Raw genomic sequence first — 17,865 nt, forward strand, 5'->3', positions numbered from 1 at the left:
CGATGGCTTGGTTGGTTGCGTACCCGGCAGTGGCCATGCTGGCCATGTTCATCGTGCTGGTCATCATGCTGATACTCCGGTTCGGTGCACGGTTGTGTCAGCTGCGCCATCACACCCTGCCGGACGATCAGGATTTGCGCGACCAGGCGTACGATCAGAAGGTCAGCTACGCCTGACCGACGAGACCCCGGCATCTGAAACGCCATCAATGACGCCAAAATATTGCTGACGGGAGGGAGGGATGGTGTGTGGCTTCTCACTTTTTTATTGTATTTCCATTTATTTTTCACAATTCCACTAAGCAATGTTTCATTCTTTTTATAACGTGAATCTCGATTTTCATACCGATCGGTGAAGAAGAAACACAAATGATGCTTTTGCCCCCTTGCAGTTCGCTAGAGCTAGACTTTAGAGATGTGTACTACTAACCATGTGTAGTGTTAGTTACACATAGAAGATTATTCTTTTTTTTTTAATTTCCACAAATGACAGCTAAACGTAAGACTTGTAACTACTCTACTGTGCAACACATTCCGTCCAGAGAAGGGAAAGCTTCCCATAGTTTTAAAAAAGCCGTCCGTTACGAGCGCAACAATGTGTTTTTTTTGTAGAATGTTCCAACACAACACGAAGTTTTCCGAAACAATGCAATGCAGTTAACACATACAGAAAAGAAAACAATGTGCCTTTTATACACAAAACTTTACTAACATTCCTTAAACTTCCACTCTCACTCACACAAAACCAATCGATTTTTAGAACATTTGTACAAGAAGAAGCAATATGTAGTAAACGATAAAATAAATAAAAATCCTTTTTTTTTATTTCTACAAAACCCAACCCAGCGATTTGTCTTTCTTTTACCGGAGAGAAAAAAAGAAAACGCTTTCGCACAATAAAACACGGACCCGTTTTATTCAGTAAATATAATTTTTCACATTTTATTTCTCAACGTTTGTTTGTTTGTTTTTTTGTTTTGCGCATTTTTTTGTATACGCATTTTCTCCCTACCCTCCTGCTACAATTTTCTCTCCTCCTCCTTCTCCTGCTCTTCTTTTATGTCAAATATAGTTTAACCTTGTCTGAGTTTCATCATCTTTTCACCCTTTTTCATTTTCAGTGGATGTTTGTCTCTATCTCTCTTTGTTTTTGTTTTTGTATTCTGCTTCGTTTCTCTCTTCTTCATTATCTTAGTGCATTATTTGTAGTGTATTGATGTATCATTTTCCCTTTCCTTTTTTTTTTGTTTAACTTTTCCATTTTCCTTTTGCTTGCACACCGATGCTCCCGATGCCTTTCTTTTGTGTGTTCCTTTTCGGTTTCCTGTGTTTTGGTTGGTTCGGTTTGTTTGTTTTTGTTGATGTTTATTATTTTTTTCCTAACAAATTTTGTATTTTTCTTCTCCTTTTTGTCCATGGCTAATTGAAAAACCGAAAAATAAAGCAAGGACGCCCGTGTCTTTCGATTGTACCATGTGTTGATTATAGTTTTGTAAGTTCTAATTTTTCCTTCGCGTTACAGGCGCAGTTGTTTTGGTTGCTCAGTGGTGGTGGGTGGGAGTAGTGTTAGTAGAAAATTGCCAGAACAACAAAAAAAAAAACGCACCAACCAACTCCCGCACAATGGAAACGCGTACGTAATGTGTGTATGTGTTTCTGTACGTTATCAAAAACTGTGTGTCCATTCAGTCCGGGATGACCAAAAATAAAATGAGATCAGATCGCGGGTTCTTGCATTATCACAACGGAGGGATGATGATATTTACGATCGTTTCGTGCTTATGTCTGTGTGTGTGTGTGTTCGAGAGACAGAAAACGTAGAAAAAAAAACTGTTCCGGGTAGTGGAACAGAGGGGGAAGGGGTAAGATGCTTTTTAAAAACGTAAAACAAAACAGAAAAAAAAACAAATACGAAAAGCTACCATCGTTTCAGTGTTGCTACACATTTAATCATCATCGTCGTCGTCGTCGTCTTCGTGCGTTGCTGCCTTTCTCGGCGCGCGATGCTAGAGGTTCGCTTCATATGCTGAAGCTATCGAAATAGAATCTACACGGCCATATTACACATACAATATATTTTAAAAGGTAAGTATTCTATGCGTTATTTTTTGTTTTGTTATGTAAATAATATTTTTTTTATCGCGCCTTCTGCTTGACGCTGTGGCCTGTTGCACAGCAGTGTCAGCCGGCTATAATAAGAGTGTAGAAATGATTGTTGTTTTCTTATAAACGAATTCCAAGAGCGTTTGGAACAGAAGTGGGGGGAAAAGGTAAGGCAAAAAAAAGGAGAGAAAATTTTGTTAACAGGGAACAGAACGGAAGTAAAGTAAAAACAGAAAAGGAAAAAAACATAGAACATTATGAAAATTTATGAAAAGCAACTCAACTAGAAGAGTTCTATCAAAAAAGGTAAGCAAAGAATGAAACCAAAAAAAATAAAATAAAAAAAGCAGATAGCTTCCAGTTCTGTTGTCCGACCGGGTCGGTTCGCCAGTGGAAAAGTCCAACAAGACAATACATCAGGCCCTGATGGTGACAACACGACTGTGCCCAAACTGGAAACATAATTGCGCTCAACAAGCACTGCCTTTCCTCTATCTGTCTCTGTTCCACTTCATTTTTTGATCTACTTTCTTCGTTTTGTGCATATTTTCCGCCACACTTTTTCGCCTGTTTTCTATTCCATTTTTTTATACAAATATATCTCTGGTTTAATTTATCTTGTTTCTCTCTCTCTCTGTCTCTCTCTTTCTCTTCTGTTGTGTTTTCTTTTCGTTTTCAGCTACACCTGCACGTTCACATGCGGCTGCTGCGTATTATAATGCGTGCGCCCTTCTTACGCGACACGCGCTGCATCTCTCTCTCTCTCTCGCATGTGTGCTTGTTGTTTGCTTGCTTGCGTTAAATATTATTTGTCACAATAAAAAGTCTTTTTTCATGTTTTACCTTCAAATAACCAACAAACACGGCACAGCTCCACTCCGTCAACACCGCCGCGCCTCTCTCTCCTTCTTTGCCCAGAGTTTTGTCATTATGTCCTGTCGCGGCTTCGGCCCACATCCTCCTGTGTTTCTCTTGGAAGTATATGTATGTGTGTATATATATATTAGCTTTTTCCCCCTTGCCTCCACGTCTGCCATTGCTCAACGTGCGGGTGGTGTTGAGCGTGTTCCAATCTTCAACTTCAATTAACATTTTCCTCTCCGTCGCTTCGTTTTTGCGACTTTCAAAATGAAAACAAACACAAAACACATTTGCTTCCTTGTTTGCACGATGCCGATACTATTCCACATTAGCGTAAACAACCCGACATTGCAAGCTGTAACACATCACTTAGCGCGAGGGGGAAAGTAAGTCAACCTTACTAATCTACTAAACAACACCAGTCACTTGTCGCCATTAAAAGCTGATCGTCTTTGTTCGGCCCGCGACTAGTTGTTATTGTTGTTTTAGTTAAAATTCCACTGCACTTGTCTCTTACGAACAGTTTTTATGCACACAAAAAAAAAGTCAGCTGCTATGTGCACCACAAGTAGTTTTAAGTTAAAATAAACTTCAAATTTCTTCCCCAAAAAATCCAAAACAACACACACTTAGTCAAGACTTGATCGCACCACAAAAAAGGAAAGAAAAACAAGTGCTTTTAGAAGCAGCAGTCTTACGTTTGAGAAGTTGTACTACAATTTTCCGATACACATTTACATTCTATAGCGAGACAAAAATCAATTTCAATAACACAGCAAAACAATGTGGAAACAGAAAAAATTAAAAAAAAATATATATCCCAACTATACCTTTCTTTACTTTTGTTTGTTTCTGTTTTATCACCCTGTTGGTTCGCTTTTTCGTTTAAACAGAAATCCTTAAATCACCTAAAACGCCTATTTCATCTCAACCTTAAACTAGCAAAATACGATCTTTCTTTTTTGTAAGTGTTTCCATAACGGATCGTTTCAATTAACAGAACATCAGAACGTACACTATTTGCATACCGCCAGCATTATATCCCAGGAACTGTTAATGCCGTGTTTTGCCTACGTTGTGTGTGTGTGTGTGCAATAACTCGATGCACGAAACAAACAAACAAAAAAGCTACCATACTAGAACTCCATTCGGGGCAAATCAATTGGAGCCTAAATAAATCACAACTTAATCGTGGAACATTAAGCAACAAGCGGGACATAAAACAGGAAAGGGTAAAGCGGTTTGTAGAGAATGTTTGCACAATTATAATTCACCAGGATGCGGTGCTGCGCCCGCCCATCGGTTCAACTCCGCTCCAAAAGCTGGAGCAGATACAGTGAGCGAAGTCCGCCTTTTTCCTTTTTTTTTTAGTATATTGTTGTATCACAAATGATAGTCACACCACTTTGAAGTCGTTGTTGTACATACCGTTTTGTTGTAGTTGTTGTTGTTGTTGTTGTTTCATGCATTGTTTTACTATCGACTGTATAGATTCATCAGTTTTCTTGCGTTTTGTTTCTTTGTGTTTCGATCAGTCTATAACTTTAACACGCTTGCGTGACGCCTTTGCGCCGCTGTCAACAAACAATGTACTTTTTCCCTGTTTTCGAACCATTCGGTATGGTGGAAGATTGCCAAAAAAAAAAAAATAATAATACTCTCTCCTCCTTTCCTGCCACAAACACACTATACCACTCGGTGATTGGGCGAGCATTATTGGCGCATTATTTCATGTGAATTGCAGTTCTGCAAGAAAAAAAAAATAACGAGAGAAAGAGAGAAAGCTCATTGGTTGAAGTTAGAACCAAGTACACGACACAACCTAATATAGTAACTGTAGGAAAAGACGGAGAGATCGGACCGTTTTGGCGGGATTTTATGGGAGGGGGAGAGGTAAACGCGGGCGTAGAGAAAGAGCAACTGCACTGTACACACACACACGCACGAAAAGGTGAAAGGAAGATGGATGGAACGCTGCTGCACGCCAGAGCAGCAGCCAGCCTTCTTTCGCCCTTCATCCGGTGCAGCGTGTGGGGGGCGGCGGCGACGGCGGCGGCCATGCAGTGCCGGTTGGCCACTAGACGGAACCTTCGCTCGCTGCTACCAGCTCGGAAAATGCCTGATCGAGACAGTGCTTCAGCTCAGCATAGGTCACCACTAATACTGATTGTTCGTCACGGGACATAAGTTGAACCTGGGGCGGGAAAGAGAGACAGTTAACGAATGCTGCTTCGAAAGCTTGCAACAGCCGGTTGCAATGGTTACCTTTTCCATCGTGCCAGCATCCAGCTTGTTGAGGCACTGTACGATATGGGACTGGTTCAGCCACGGGCGGCCATCCTCGGTGACGGTGTGGAAGAGATAGTCCCGAAACAGTTTCAACATGTAGCGATCGCCTGTTTCCGACCACGTCACGTCCAGGTTTAGCCTACGAAAAGGGGGGAGGTGGGAAAGCGACGTATTAAATGGTGCCCGGTGTGTTCGACAAGCTTGGCTGTCGCTCCGTGCTTACTCTGGCCGTTCGTTGATGCAGCCGAGCTTCACGAGCAGCCGGTACAGTCGGCCGTTCTCCATCTCTTTCGCCAGTTCATCCTCCTGTATATCACATTGGGCTTGGAGTGCGTCGAGCTGCACGTAGAATCGGGCACCGATCATGGGCATGATCTCCGTCACCGAGCGGCGGGTATTCGTGTTCAGCAGACATCTAGTGGGACGGATTGGATCGGAAATGCGTTAAGGCGAACACAATCGAGAGGATTGGCCAACTTACATTAGAATATTTCTAAGATCAGAAGAGTAGTGACGGGAGACGAGCTCGACGCTGCTTTGAATTTGATCCCGCTGGACCGACTGTAAGGAACGGCAAGCTAACGCCAGTATTAGCTTTCCCAGTGCCAATAGATCCTCCTGAAAACAAAAACAAAGGGAAGTTAGTAAATTGTTTAAATAAGGAAGCAAACCGCCATACCTGCTGGTGATGATCTAACACCGTGAGCGGGTTTGGTTGGTTCGGGTCGAACGAGAAGATGTCCGATATGCCCACACAGCTGTACCGTATCCGTTTGCCGGTCACAATGATTTTCGTCGGATCTAACGTACTGTGTTTAGCACGAATTGGGAATGGAAAAAAATAGTACATTGTACAATCGCGCACGAAAATCTCACCCCGCAGACACGCCACTTACCGGCACGCTAGCCCGGCCTGGTGTATCGCACGCAGACCCGCACTCAGCTGTATGATAATTGACCATATTTCATTCTCTGGCAGGAGTGACGTGGCGGCTGTACGATGTAGAGAACTTTTGTGGCTACGAAAAGGGAAACAAAAATGGATATTTTGACCTGTTTGCACTCTGCGAAACGCGTATCAACATCACCGCTGAACCATACCTGAAGGGACGAGCTTCGCCGGCGAACGGGTCGGTGTAGCCGTTCGTTTCCGGAACGGATGTGAAGTACTTGGAGAGCAGCGTCTGTGACCCGGGATGATAGTCGTACACCATTACTAAAGCTAAAGAATGGAGAAGGGAAAGGTGCGATAAAAAAAAATAAATTACACAATCGATTCCACACACGAAACACGTTGAGTGTCCCCAACCACAACACTCACAATTATCACCGAAAGTTTTCGTGGTAAAGACTTCCCGCAGCTGCACAATGTTTGTGTGCTGCAGCTTCTTCCACTTATCCACCACCTGCACACATTTGGTGGACTGTAGACGGAAACCTGACGAGCAAACGAAAAAAAAACGGCAGTCAAAGGGGTTAAATCGTTCAGCTTGGAAGGGAAGCGCGAGCAACCGCACAAACTAACCATGAAGACGCCGCAGGCAGTACTTGACGCCGGTAACGGCATGCGTTGCCCGGTACGTGGACGACGGTGCCAGCTTTGTGTGCAGCTGTACCGACTCGAGCAAACACAGCGAGTGATAGTTTTCCACTTCCAGAGGTATATCTGCAAAACGAGTCCAACGCGATTAGTAGTGCACACTTGCGCGAGTACGATGTGGCCAACTTCGTACCTTGACCGTCGCTCTCGATACTGTTGATGAGTTCGTTTCGCGCTAAAATGTCGTTCCGCAGCTCGTCCTGCATGAAGAATGCGGCCGACACTTGTGCCTTCGATTGCATGTTGATCACGTGCGATGCAGGTCCCGGGTAAACATGTCCTGCGGCAAGAAAGGAGAGAAGAGGAGAGTGGGTACAAATTAGAGCTAATCGGTTTTGCTAATAAGTTCTCCTTGTCTTACCTGGATGGGTGTAACTTATATTAATTTGTGAGCTTGCTATGTGGACAAAGGAGTTATCAGTCGTGTTAACTGTACTGCTCGACGACAGCTGATGGTTGGCTGCCGTTGGATAGAAGTACGTAGTGCCACCAACATTTTCCTGCGGCGCGCCAGATGACGAGTGTTTAGGAAGAGAATTACAAGAAGCGTTAGCGCGGTTTGTTATTGATTGGACGACATGTGGCACGGACAAGAGTAGTGGGTGTATGCGTGTGTTTGTGTTTGGTTGTGGACAGGTTTATGCTGCAATTTTAGACCTATACAACAAAGGTGCAAAACCTTCCTTTCGTGGTGCGAGTTAATTAAAATGACCCTTTTTAGCATTTTCGACGTAATGTACCTACAGTGGCTTATCAAATTGATGATACTAGAATATTGTCGCAGTGTATATTTTAAATACATTGGCTAAAGTTAGATTTAAGTTTTGGTTTCCACCTTTTTTTCCATTTTGAGCATCAAAAGCACCCTGATATGAAGACCAACAATTTAATGTAAACTTAACATGTTGTGGCCGAACGTACCACCTTCAAGGACATAATTTAGTTATCATGTGCAATAAGGGTGCCTTCTCGCTCTACACAAAAATAAAAAAAAAAACTTGTTTTGGCCGATAAGCTAATACAGGGTTTCCCACGATTTATTGGTTGGTTCTCATCAATTTTTGGTGGGTTCCCATATTTTTTTGGTGCGTTCCCACGATTTTTTGGTCGTTTCCCAGAATTTTTTGGTCCAATTGTATTGATATCCAATCGGAAAATACCAATAAATTATGGGAACGAACCAAAAATCTATGGGATACGACCAAAAAATCGTGGGAACACACCAAAAAATCATGGGAACTGACCAATAAATCGTGGGAAACCCTGTAAGATAAGCCTTGTACCAATAAGAATCGAAGAGTATTAATTAAAATTTCCTATAGTGTAACACTCTAGCCTCATTTCAATCTACGAACAGCGGACAAACGCTGGAATGGAATAAGTCTCATCAAATCCTATCTTATTCCTGCATTTTCAACATTTCATTCTTCAATATTTTAAGCCCGGATTACAAGTTTCAGTGAAATTGAACGTGCCTTTTTGGGATTTTCTGCTATATTTCATGAAATATTAGTCACAATATTGCTTATCGTACACCAAAAGAAAATAAATTCAATTTCCCAACTATTTACATCTAATTCCCCAAATATAAAAACTGTAAAACGTATTGAAATAATAAATCACATATGAGCATTTCCTTGAGATTCCCCGGTTTGTTCGCGGTGAAAATGAATTTGAGGGGAATTACATGGAAATTCGTTGTATTAATTATTTCCAATATCTTTTACAGTCTTAATATTTGGGGTATTGAATATCCTTTCTTTTGGTGTACGATAATATTTTGATCAATATTCCATGAATTGTAGCAAAAAACGAAATTTCACGGTCTATTCTAGAGGTACATGTTAAACCAAGTAATTTTGATCCGAGTGGATCTGTAAAACAATTTACAGTTTACAATTTACAAACATAAGCAAACTGTTCAAATAAGACTCAAACATTTGTACGCACAGTACAGGTTATCATATGGAAGCATCAATTTTTAAAATTCACTGTACATTTTAACCAAAACAAAATTCAAATTTTATAATCATAACACGAACGACCTTAGATAATAAGCCACGAAACATCAAATCAAGCTCCAGATTAATAAAATCCTTAACAAACGGGTTTAAAAAGAATGATGGCCACATTAAAAAAAACAACAACAGCACAGCAAAAGCAAAAGTAGAGTAGTGGTAGTTTACTTGATGAATGTTGGTGGTAATTGGCGGTGGTGAAGGTTGGGGCGTAATACGGGGAGATGTATTAGTACTTTGCGGTGATTCGTTTCGCAGCATGTTTCGTCCTGTTTGGGGGGAAGAAAAAGCAAAACAAAAGAGAGAAGGTTTAGCAAAACAGGGTTCTCAACCTTCAACCTGTCCCGTTTACCCACTCGTACTTACCCTTGATCGGTGTGACCGCAAAGGCGGATGTGCTGCTCAGTGCACCGGCCAGTATGTTGCCCGGTACGGGTCCGCCGCCACCCGGCCCAACGTAGCCACCGTTGGTGACGACCCCGCCGCTCTTCACTACCGAGGACAGCACCGCCGCCGGTACGACGGTGGCCTGCTGGGACGGCGGTTGGGCGGCGACAGCGGCCGTACTGCCGTTGCTGCCGGCGCTACCATTGCTGCTGCTAAGTATCGAGTAGGACGAGTAAAAGTTCGGCGACGAGGACGTGCTCAGTCGATTGTTTGGAATGAATTCGGGCGACTGTGGTGTCACCTGAGAACAGAAGCGAAGCGAAGCAGCAAGTTAGAGGAAAATATTTAGCAAACAAACCGGTCCGCGAGGCTACTACGATCTATACTTGCCTGTGTTTTTTTGAGCGATATGGGAGAATCGAGCGTTATCTTGGAGAGACCCATCGGCAGTCCGTACGCGGCAGTCGTTCCGTTTTGACGACTCTGGAGAAAAGATACGATCGATGGAATAGGAATTTAGTTAACTTCCTGTGTGTGTGTGTGTGTGGTGTGTTTGATGTCCAGTCTTACTTACCATGTACGTTGCCAGCTTGCTCTCTGAAGGAACTCCATTGGAGGGAGAAAAGAATATTGGATCCATAGTCCACGGCGAGAACCTACGGTGAGGGGCGAGAGCGAATGGGAGGAAAATAGAGAAACATTAAATATGGTACGGAAGTGAAACAGATGTCAAGATAGCTTAATATCGTTTACAGATGTGGAATAACCTAACTTCCCCTCAGATGCGGTCATATCATTACTAGCTCACACATCTGGTGTCTGATTCTCTGGACAAGAGCAGCCTCACCAACGCCGACATGCTTGGAAGATCTGATGAAAAACTGTGTTTGGTAAAGCCATTAATTGCATCAGATCTTTAGCCCTCTTTAAGTTCGTCAGCAGAAGATATCCATATTCGTGTTCATGAAAGCCAAGATGACAATGATTTTCCTAAATCCTCTAAAGCGGAGAGCATAGAGGCTTTACCCCTCTCGTGGTGTGAGCTGAATGTGAGGCACAAATCGCTACCCCGAAAGACACAACCGGCAGGTGCAGCAGCAGCTGCTGACAAAACCATGCCCATCGCCAAAAGCGGTGCGAAAAAAGGTAAACCAAAAAAAGAGAATGTCGGTCACCGCCGCAGCTGCTGGTGGTAGTGACGGCGGATGCTTCAACGGTTACTATGATGTTGTCGCTCTACATTTTGCCATTCTGGGTTTGGAAGGGAGGGTGACGGTGTAACCGGGAGCTTCAAAGCTCTCTGCCACCGAAACCAAAGCCTCATCCCGTGTGCTGTGGAACAAGCCTACGCATACAAGCTCCATTTTGCCCTCCAATAATAGACACGAAATGAACACACATTGTTGTGACTTTGTGAGGTAGACGCGTAGGTGGCGTGCCTCGCTCAAAGGACGCCCAGATTTATGCATCCCACGCGTTTGGTTATGTTGCAGCAAATGGACGGAGCGAACTGGGAGCAGAGCAAAAACAGGATCAATATGTGGGTAGATAGTCGCGAAGACTCCCTAACAGCATATAAACACTGCTGTTGCACCACCATTCCCAACATCTGGGGGTTCTCGTTGGAGCGTTTAACCCTCCTGGCCGGCGTCAGCAAACAATGGGCCGAAACAACGCATTCAATCGCTTTGTGTCTCTCTCTTTCTCGCTCTCGGCACGTTGGCTTAAATCCATTAATTAGCCAAGAAAAAAAGGGGGCGATATCATTAGACGGAAGGAACACACGGACTACCACGGCCACACTGCAAAAACAGCGCCGGTTGATTGTGTTTTCGCCTGGGAAACAGGTCCGGCAAAAAGGTGTGTGCTCAATCAGAATCTGGTTCAATATACGGTCGCAAAGTGGAACAATTTCGCACTAATGAAATGATTCTTTTTGCTTGTTTACTTGTTCCTGCGAATGAAACTATTATTAAAAGTGCACTGTCAACACGTTGTCCTCTTTTCCCCAGCTCCCTTCTAATTGAACACCTTTTTGGCTTATTTATGTTTTCCAGCAAACGGGCATCTCGAACGGACGACGGAATGACGAATTCGGGGTTTCGTGTGTCCCCCCCCCCCAACCGGTGGCTGGCACACACGCGCCGACGGCAGCCATTTTTGTTTGCGTTCTCTTTCCGTGAAATAAAATCAACCCTTCGCGCTCCACGCTACAATCTCACGGACACGCACACACACACAATCACAGCACTGTATACAAAGAGGTGTTTTTGATCGTTCTAGCAGCCCTTCGCTTCTGTCGTAAAATGTAAACAACAAACAAACGCGACCAAGGAAGCGGAGCGTACGTGACGCATGAGCAGCTGACAGTGCACTATGGGTCAGTCGGTGGTCATTTGGAACGGGTAGTAAACTTTTCCTTTTTGAAGTACAACGAGGGTAAATCGTGTTCAAGTTTAGTTTTGTTTCGATAAAATTGTCATTTAAATATGCTCTAATAATACCAAAAAATGTCAATATTTCAACCCACTTTGCGACACCATTTTCGACTGCCAAAATGTCTTCCAGTGTCGAAAAATTAATTCGAAAAGTTAGTTGAGTGTTTAAACTTTCATAAATAAACCAAAAATGCATGAAAAAAGGAGGAAACGTTTTGTATGCTAAGTAAACAGACTCTACTAGCAGGCCTTTGGAACTTATTGAACTTCGGAGAGTACATTTGATCCCATGGATTGTTGAACGGAAATTAAGTGATTTGATAATGGTGCGCTTTTGTGAAGAAATGTGCAATGGATAAAAATAGTATGATGGAAAGACTGATTGAAGTTTGGCAACCATATTTGCTGAGAATAATGTTCAAAGTAAGATAAAAATCAAACATTTCCTCACGTGCCACTGATTATATGACGAGAGAAACCCCAGATATTGTTACTATTTAAATTACAATGATCTTTTATAGCGCAAAAATGCAGAAAATCCGTTTTTTGGCATATAACGATCTTCGCGATCATACCTGCCAATGCAGACTTTCGTGATAAGACGTTTTCTAGTTGGCATGCTCTTTAATTGAACGCTCGATTGTTTGCTAAAACAGTTCAATTAAAAACATGGCACTTGGAATGAAAACAGTATGGAAAAACATTGCACAAAAAAGGTTCTTCTAATGGCTTAAAATCCTACATGGACATGCTCTGGCCTATGTCCAGCCTTTCGAGACTTTTTCAGAGCATCACGTAGCAAGGACTACGGGGGGACGGTCCATATGAGGCTTGAAACCATGACGGGCATTTTACTATAAAGTCGTACAATTAGATGACTGTACCACGGGAGCGCTCTCATGCACAAAAGCACAAATTCTGTTGCTGTTTGGCAGGTAATAGAAGTTCAGCTAGTGAGTTCAGACTGTCAAGTATAAAGATAAGTTGCAGTCTTTTGCTACACATGAGGAGGATCTGGATGGGAATCGATTCTGTCCGGCTTTTCAGGGGCATAGAATAGGCTATCCGGACCGCGTACTAGTGAAATGATTGAAATTGTATCAGTTTTCAAATAAGCCATAGGTCAACATTAACCCAAACCTACGGAGGAACTGGATTGTGCTTAAAAAGTAGAACACTTACAGGGGTTTTCAGGGGTTCTCATAGTTGTGGGATACTTCCTTGACTCTTTCTTATTGCAAGTGAACTTCCCATGATGGAAATTACACTCTATGGCACCCTATTTGGAGGATCCTTGGAAATTCCTGTTGGATTTGTCCAACAAGAGCGCTATAGCGACCAATTCCCATTACATTTTAGTTCATTTCACGGAAAAAAGAGTCAATAAAGTGTTCAACAGCTATGGGAACTCCTAGCTACAACACCAGTAAACTTTAAACCTGTCAATGAATTCACTGCAGTTCTCTTCTTGTGCAGTTCACTAATGGTTTTTGAAAATAATTCCGTCCAACGTACGAAGAAGGCAAAATTGACCCTCACTTTTCAACGCCTCTCAAAACACATCAAAATGCAGCCTCTTCGAAGTGCGAGAATAAACCCCCGCTTAATGTCCCTCTTGGTGCTATTTCCGAGCGCATGGTGCAGTCAGTGGCAAGGTTCAACTGCGAGCATGGCTGTGGGGCCGTGTGTGTCGTTGTGCATACCACACACAACAAGAAACGTACCACACCACGACGGCGGCCCCACACAACACGAGAAACGATTTCTATGCATCAGTGTGTGTGTGTGTGTAAATGTTTGTGCGTCCAAGTGACGGCGTATGAAACAAGGTCAATGTACAAAACCATACCTGAGTGTGTTTCGTTATAGTTCACTTCTTGGCCACTGCTTCTTCGCTGACTCGCGCCGCGCTTGCAGAGGGAAGGGTGGCGCGACGATCGCCGCCCGTGCAAGATCGGCCACGGGGCACACGGGTTGGGCGGTGTGTAGGTGGGGAGGGGTGTAGCGGGGAGTGTAGATTTTGCTCGCTCGCTCGCGGCCTGCTGTCCCCGCTTGTTCCAGTTCGTCTGGTTTCGTCGGTACCACCTCTGTGCCCGGGAAGGGACGGAGAGCGTGGGACAGGGGGCGGTCGCGATTTTGAGGGTGGTGAGTGGCAGCAGGTCGTACACACGGTGCGGTGGGGCGCTGTTAGTAGCGGTTTTGCCCTCCACGTTTCACACACACACACGCCGCCGTGCGACAGGCGTGTGCCGCGGGCTGGTTTCCCCCTCACACCTCTTGCTTTGCCTTCCCTTTTGGCAACAGTACACCTAATTCGCTGTTGCGGTGGCGGTGGCGGCGGCGATGCTTTCTCTCACGTTGCTCTCACTTCACTTCTGGCTCGTTTCGGTCTCCTCCTCATCGACCGACAAACAACACACACACACCGTGTGGCGCCCCCGTGGAGGTGGAGATGGCGATGATGGAGGGGGTGAAGAAAGGTTGCTCTTCTTCTTCTTTTTCTTTTGCTATTGCCAAAACTTTCTTTCTCTCACTCACGCTCGAAACATATGCACTCACAAACACATAGAGAGAGAGAGACACACACACAAACATACACCTTTCGTCGTCGTTTATAAGTTTCGTGGCGCTAAACCGCTGCTTGATCGTGCTTCACTGCTTTCACAACACAAAACACAGCGGCGGTGGAAACATGGAAAAAAGGTGAACAAAAAGGATGAATAATAATAAAAATAATAAAGCACGGTAGAAAATTTCACATTAGCACATCAACGTGGGAGAAAGTTCCAAACAAAGGGAGGAAGCGAGTAGAACAACAATTTAGGTGCAAAATATCACACAACACACGCACATTAACGCACAACTCAGCTGACAATAATGTAGCACACTGTAATTTTTTTTTCTAAACCACCAAATCAAAAACAATAAAGAAACTGAAAAACAACGGTACTTTTAAGCAATCCTTCTTGACGCGATCAGTTCCCCGGGTGGAAAGAAGGATGTGATGAGAGCATTTTCTTTCGCCACTTTCATCCATCTTTCGGGCACACGGACACGCACACACACACACACACACACACACAAAACCAAAAGTAACCCCCTTCACCCCACAAACAGTTGCTCTCTTTCACACACACGCACACGCACACACTATCGTTCGCCAATATTTCCTCCGTCAGCACCTTCTCCAACCCAACACAACCAACAACAAAACCACGGTACAGCACAATATTGTGATGATGCTTTTCAATCATCAACCAAACGGCAGTAGGCGAGATGTGTGAGAGAAAGCGAGTACGAGAGAATGGGACAGAGAAAAAGCGAAAGAGATAGGGAGGGAGAGAGAAAGAGAGAGGGCATCCGCGTTCACTGCACTTTTTTCATCCCCTATTGCAGAGTATTGCACCGAGCGAAAGAGTAATGGGTTCGTTCTGAAATTAATTAATGCCGACTTCACTCCATTTTGACCATCGAAACCATCATTGCCCAATCTCGTGTGGGTGGAAATTTGTCCATTATTTTTTTCTTAGGTTTTTTCAAACCAACCCCCCTCGCCAACAGGTGGTAACACACACAAGCAGCACAGCAGCAGCAGCAATCAAGGGGGGGGGGGGGCAATAAAGAGAGCATTTTAATCGCTTGCGGAGAGGGTTGCTGGAGGTGGCGGACGAGGAGTAAGAGGAGGAGAAAGGGGAAAAATGGGGGGTGTGTGTGCGGGGGGTGTATGTGTGTTGTAAACAACCCCGTCCGGCTCTCCTTGCCTCGCGCGATAAGAAATCACGCCAACAGACTAAATGCAAGAGCAAAAAGAAGAAAACATTCATCCCTTCGCTGCTCCGCCTTTACACCCTCCTTTCCAGCACTAGGCGGCAGGGTCATTTCTTGGTCCAATCCCACCACCCAAAAGGTATGGGGCCAAAATTTTGAAACGCAGTATTTTGTTGCTTTGCGACCTCTTCTACATCTTTCACGCGCAAATCAATTCGCCTGCCTGCGGTGTGTGTGTGTGCGTGTGTGTGTTGGTTTGTTCCATGGTAAAGGAAAAATGCAACAATCACAACCTGACGCTGCTGTCCCTTTCCCGGCCCGTTGTTACCGTGTTCGTTGAGGGAGGGGGTATAGAACTTTCCCAACATCCCCTCGTTTCTACCGATTTGGAAAATACACACACACACACACACCAATTGGAGCGCACACCTCCAACCCACACACACACACACACGCTAAGCGCACGCACACGCACGAGCACAGCGCCATTGTTTGAACGAGAAAGACGTTCTCTATTGCTTCGACGGGGCAATGGAAAAGGACAAATTTAACAACGGCAAAAAAAAACCCTCAACCGGAACAATATGTTGTCAGTTAGTCGCCGTACTTCTCAACATGGCTGGCTGGTGAAACACACACACACACACACACACACACACACACACACACACACACACACACACACACACACACACACACACACACACACACACACACACACACACACACACACACCGGCGGAAAGAGGAACCACTGTTTTCCTTCCCATGTACGCCATGGAACCTTTGCTGCATGGAGGAAGAACTTGAAACGTCCATCGTAGCAGGCCGTACCCAGAGGCCCGTGTTGCTATGTTTCGCTTTTCTCGCAAGCTATTCACTTTCGACGGCCATTCGAAGCACATACACGCACACACACACACGCAGACACACGGTAGGCCCCGTGAGAGAGCTGAAACCGCTACGCAATTCGAAACGAAAACAGACCCAACACGGAAAAGAACGCGAATTGTGGCTGGAGGAAAAGATGAAGGCAAAATAACAACAACAAAAACACGTCCGTTGACACACACACACACACACACACACACACATGCGAGCACACGCGCGCAGACCGAGACCTCCTGCAACGGTGTTGAGCTGTGTGTGTGTGTGTATTTTTGTTGTGTTGTGCTGCTGGTTGGCCATGTATTTTAGTGCGTCGTTGCTACTTCGCACTTTCGACGGTGCGTCCTCCTTGTGCGCCCTTGTACAACATCACACGCACACACGCACACATGAACACACCACCGCTAGTACCTTTCCACCAGTCTTTGCGTACACATTACCCCCCCTCCCCCCACGAATACGGTGAGAATGCGTGAGACGACGCTTCTTGCCACAGCACAACACAACAAAATCACTTTGACCCGAAAAAAAGAAACAACACACTCTCTCGCACCACAAGGACACACTCATGCAAACCACGCACACACACACACATCCATCGGTCGCGTTGTGCACGTTCCTTTCCACCCCTTCGTTTTTCGTTCGTTTTCGTTGCTTTTGCTGCTGAATGCCACCTTACTGAAGGGCTGGGGAAATTAAAACACTTTCCACCGTGGGACGCGTACGTTTAGCGGGCATGGAAAATCATCACAAACACGCACACACACACACACACAATTCGATGGTCACGGTTTTCCCGAAACGCTCACCATTTTCGATCGCGCAGCAAAAAAAAGAAGCTGCACATCCGGAGAGCTGCTAGTTTGTCTGGCGCACACACCAAAATAATGCACGACTTGTTTGGCAAAGCGGATCACCGTTTCAGCTTACGATATGTGTATGCGTGCGTGCGTGTGTGCGACGCGACCTGTCAGTTGGCAGCTGAGCGGGTTGTCTCGCTCGTGCAGCCGCCTCCCGCTGCGGCCATCTCGCTTGCCCTTGAACCGTGCTGAGAGAAAAACGCGAGCAAATTCGCTCTCTCGCAAAAAAAAGTTTGTTGCTTCGGTGCGTTTATGGTGCCGTGTTGCAGGTCTGACGTTTGACGTTCAGCTGATGGATGGGATATTTTGGTAATTTAGGTTTTCAAATTGTGGCCGTTATTTGGAAATTGCCCACATTCATTCATATGGCAAGATAATCCTCTCGTAAAATTTAACGCGTTGTGTGATATCTAAATACCCTTTCGGGGAGCAAAAAAGAACCGTTGCAAAAGATGCATTTTCTTTTTTTTTTATTTGGAAATGGTTTATTATAAATTAAAAAATCTGGACATCATTCGTCACACATTTCTTTCTAAGTTTCTTTTGTTTTTACTTTTTAACCGTTTTCATTCACGCTATGACGGAACAGCCAGTTTGCAAATATTCTAATGTTTTTTTTTTTTGTTCTTCTTCGTGAATTACATGTTACGTCTCT

At 44.5% G+C, this 17,865-nt stretch overlaps 2 protein-coding genes across 6 annotated transcripts; one reads left to right on the forward strand and one right to left on the reverse strand.

The window, feature by feature from the left end:
- The first annotated feature begins 2 nt into the window (after positions 1 to 2).
- On the forward strand, positions 3 to 660 carry LOC120947552 (uncharacterized). Its single transcript, XM_040362965.2, has one exon. The coding sequence runs from the start codon at positions 3 to 5 to the stop codon at positions 174 to 176; it is 174 nt and encodes a 57-aa protein (XP_040218899.2). The 3' UTR covers positions 177 to 660.
- Positions 661 to 1,406: 746 nt separating this feature from the next.
- Positions 1,407 to 17,280, reverse strand: LOC120947549 (PAN2-PAN3 deadenylation complex subunit PAN3). 5 transcript variants are annotated; one of them, XM_040362960.2, is made up of 17 exons: positions 17,160 to 17,280; positions 13,545 to 14,350; positions 9,832 to 9,913; positions 9,648 to 9,740; positions 9,237 to 9,558; positions 9,039 to 9,139; positions 7,214 to 7,352; positions 6,986 to 7,132; positions 6,778 to 6,918; positions 6,574 to 6,690; positions 6,354 to 6,474; positions 6,149 to 6,271; positions 5,932 to 6,061; positions 5,734 to 5,870; positions 5,476 to 5,667; positions 5,229 to 5,391; positions 1,407 to 5,157 (listed from the first exon to the last, which is right to left on the reverse strand). In XM_040362960.2, exons 3-17 carry the CDS (start codon positions 9,895 to 9,897, stop codon positions 5,041 to 5,043), a joined length of 2,109 nt encoding a protein of 702 aa, XP_040218894.2. In that variant the 5' UTR covers positions 9,898 to 9,913; positions 13,545 to 14,350; positions 17,160 to 17,280; the 3' UTR covers positions 1,407 to 5,040. The 5 variants fall into 5 exon arrangements, with proteins under 5 accessions (XP_040218894.2, XP_040218895.2, XP_049463193.1 ...); XM_040362961.2 differs by having other exon boundaries at positions 13,545 to 14,353; positions 17,160 to 17,275; XM_049607236.1 differs by lacking the exon at positions 17,160 to 17,280 and adding an exon at positions 17,076 to 17,094.
- Positions 17,281 to 17,865: the final 585 nt, after the last annotated feature.

Source organism: Anopheles coluzzii, chromosome 2 (genome assembly GCF_943734685.1).
Source record: "Anopheles coluzzii chromosome 2, AcolN3, whole genome shotgun sequence".
Taxonomy (NCBI): Eukaryota; Metazoa; Arthropoda; class Insecta; order Diptera; family Culicidae; genus Anopheles; species Anopheles coluzzii.